We start from the raw sequence: 1,419 nt of genomic DNA, 5'->3' as shown, positions 1-1,419 counted from the left end.
AGTGATAATAAAAAAATAAATTGTCTTCTCCCAATATCTTTATGTCTTTTTTGATAAAAAGTATATAAAATACACTAATTCAATATCTCAGGATACAATATTTTTATCCTTGTCTCATTATTTACTAAACATGATTTTGTGTTTATGTGTCTATGTCTTAATTCTCTATTTGGCCTAAGAAATCTATTGTTATTGCTCTCTTCAAGAATCAAGAAAGAATTTAATCCTTCGTTTGATTTGATCAGGCCCAAACTGAAGCAAGCTTTCAAGCTGCTAAGGATTCAGCCTCAGCAGCAGCAGATAAGGCTCAAGCGGCTTACAACACCACAGGACAAGCTCGTGAAGAAAATAAAGAGGAAGCTGCTGGTTTCCTCCAACAGGTTGTTATGAAATTCTAAATTCACAGAGAACATGATTATAAATTGTTGTTTATGTCACGGTTGCAATTGTTAGAACGGCTTAATTATTTGAACTATATCTTCTGGCTACAGACTGGGGAGCAAGTGAAGAACATGGCTCAAGGTGCTGTAGACACCGTCAAGCATACCCTTGGGATGGACAAAAATTGAACGAACCGTAATTTGATCTATTTTTGAAAGTTTCTTTTTCTTCCTAATGAAAGACACTTCTATAAAATAATTATTTTGTAGAGAGTATTTCTTTTCCTAGTTGTTTGGGATGGGCAAAATAAGTATTTTATATTATTATGGTGTATGTAAAAGAATGCCAATTTCAGTTGTAAGGAAATATGCTACTTCTTTTTTTTTTTCTTGAGTCATACATACGCATCACGGCCGATGTAATAGAAGTTTTTTACACTCCATGTGTTTGTTGATCCCATTGTACACGGTAAACTAATAGTAATCGAAATTTCATGCAGCTCATAAAAATAATTTTAAAAGTTACACATGATAGATAAATCTTTAGCAAAGACTTGATAGAATAGAATTTGATGCAATATAATTTTTGCAAACTTAATTAAGAAAATAAAATATTTCATCTGAAAAATTTCATGATTTTATGCTATGAAAATTTTAGTCTATTTTTTAAATGATCAAATTTTGTTCTAATTTTTAACATGCACCTTTTAAATAATAATCTAAATACTTTTACAAAAATTTATATTAGATACACAAATTGTTTGTCAAATAGAAAATTGTTTGCGAGTTATAAAAAAAACATTGTTGTTACTTTTGTCATCTTTTTAAACTTTTCGAAGACTTATTTATTATTCTCGTTCGTATATCTTTTGGGTATATTTTTTGCAGAGATATAAACTTTCTGGTAGGTATTATTTTAGTACTTTATGTAACGACCCAACTTCCAACACGTCATGATCGTACTAAAAGTAATGTGTTACTTGTAACATCCTAACACACAAAACTTTACGCTTAAGTCATAAAACAGTGTTGGTAAGGT

General features: G+C 30.0%; 1 protein-coding gene across 1 annotated transcript in view; it reads left to right on the top strand.

Annotated features, from left to right (window-relative positions):
• LOC107627243 (late embryogenesis abundant protein 1-like) overlaps positions 1-575 on the top strand; it is a 1,141-nt gene extending 566 nt beyond the window's left edge. The window contains exons 2-3 of the mRNA XM_016330095.2: positions 246-380; positions 492-575. Of these exons, the coding sequence (XP_016185581.1) occupies positions 246-380; positions 492-569 (213 nt within the window). The 3' untranslated portion in view covers positions 570-575. The remainder of the gene's footprint in view (positions 1-245; positions 381-491) is intronic.

This window comes from Arachis ipaensis, chromosome B02 (genome assembly GCF_000816755.2).
Source record: "Arachis ipaensis cultivar K30076 chromosome B02, Araip1.1, whole genome shotgun sequence".
NCBI lineage: Eukaryota > Viridiplantae > Streptophyta > Magnoliopsida > Fabales > Fabaceae > Arachis > Arachis ipaensis.
Note: the sequence above shows the minus strand (reverse complement) of the source record. Positions and strands in the feature narration are given on the sequence as shown.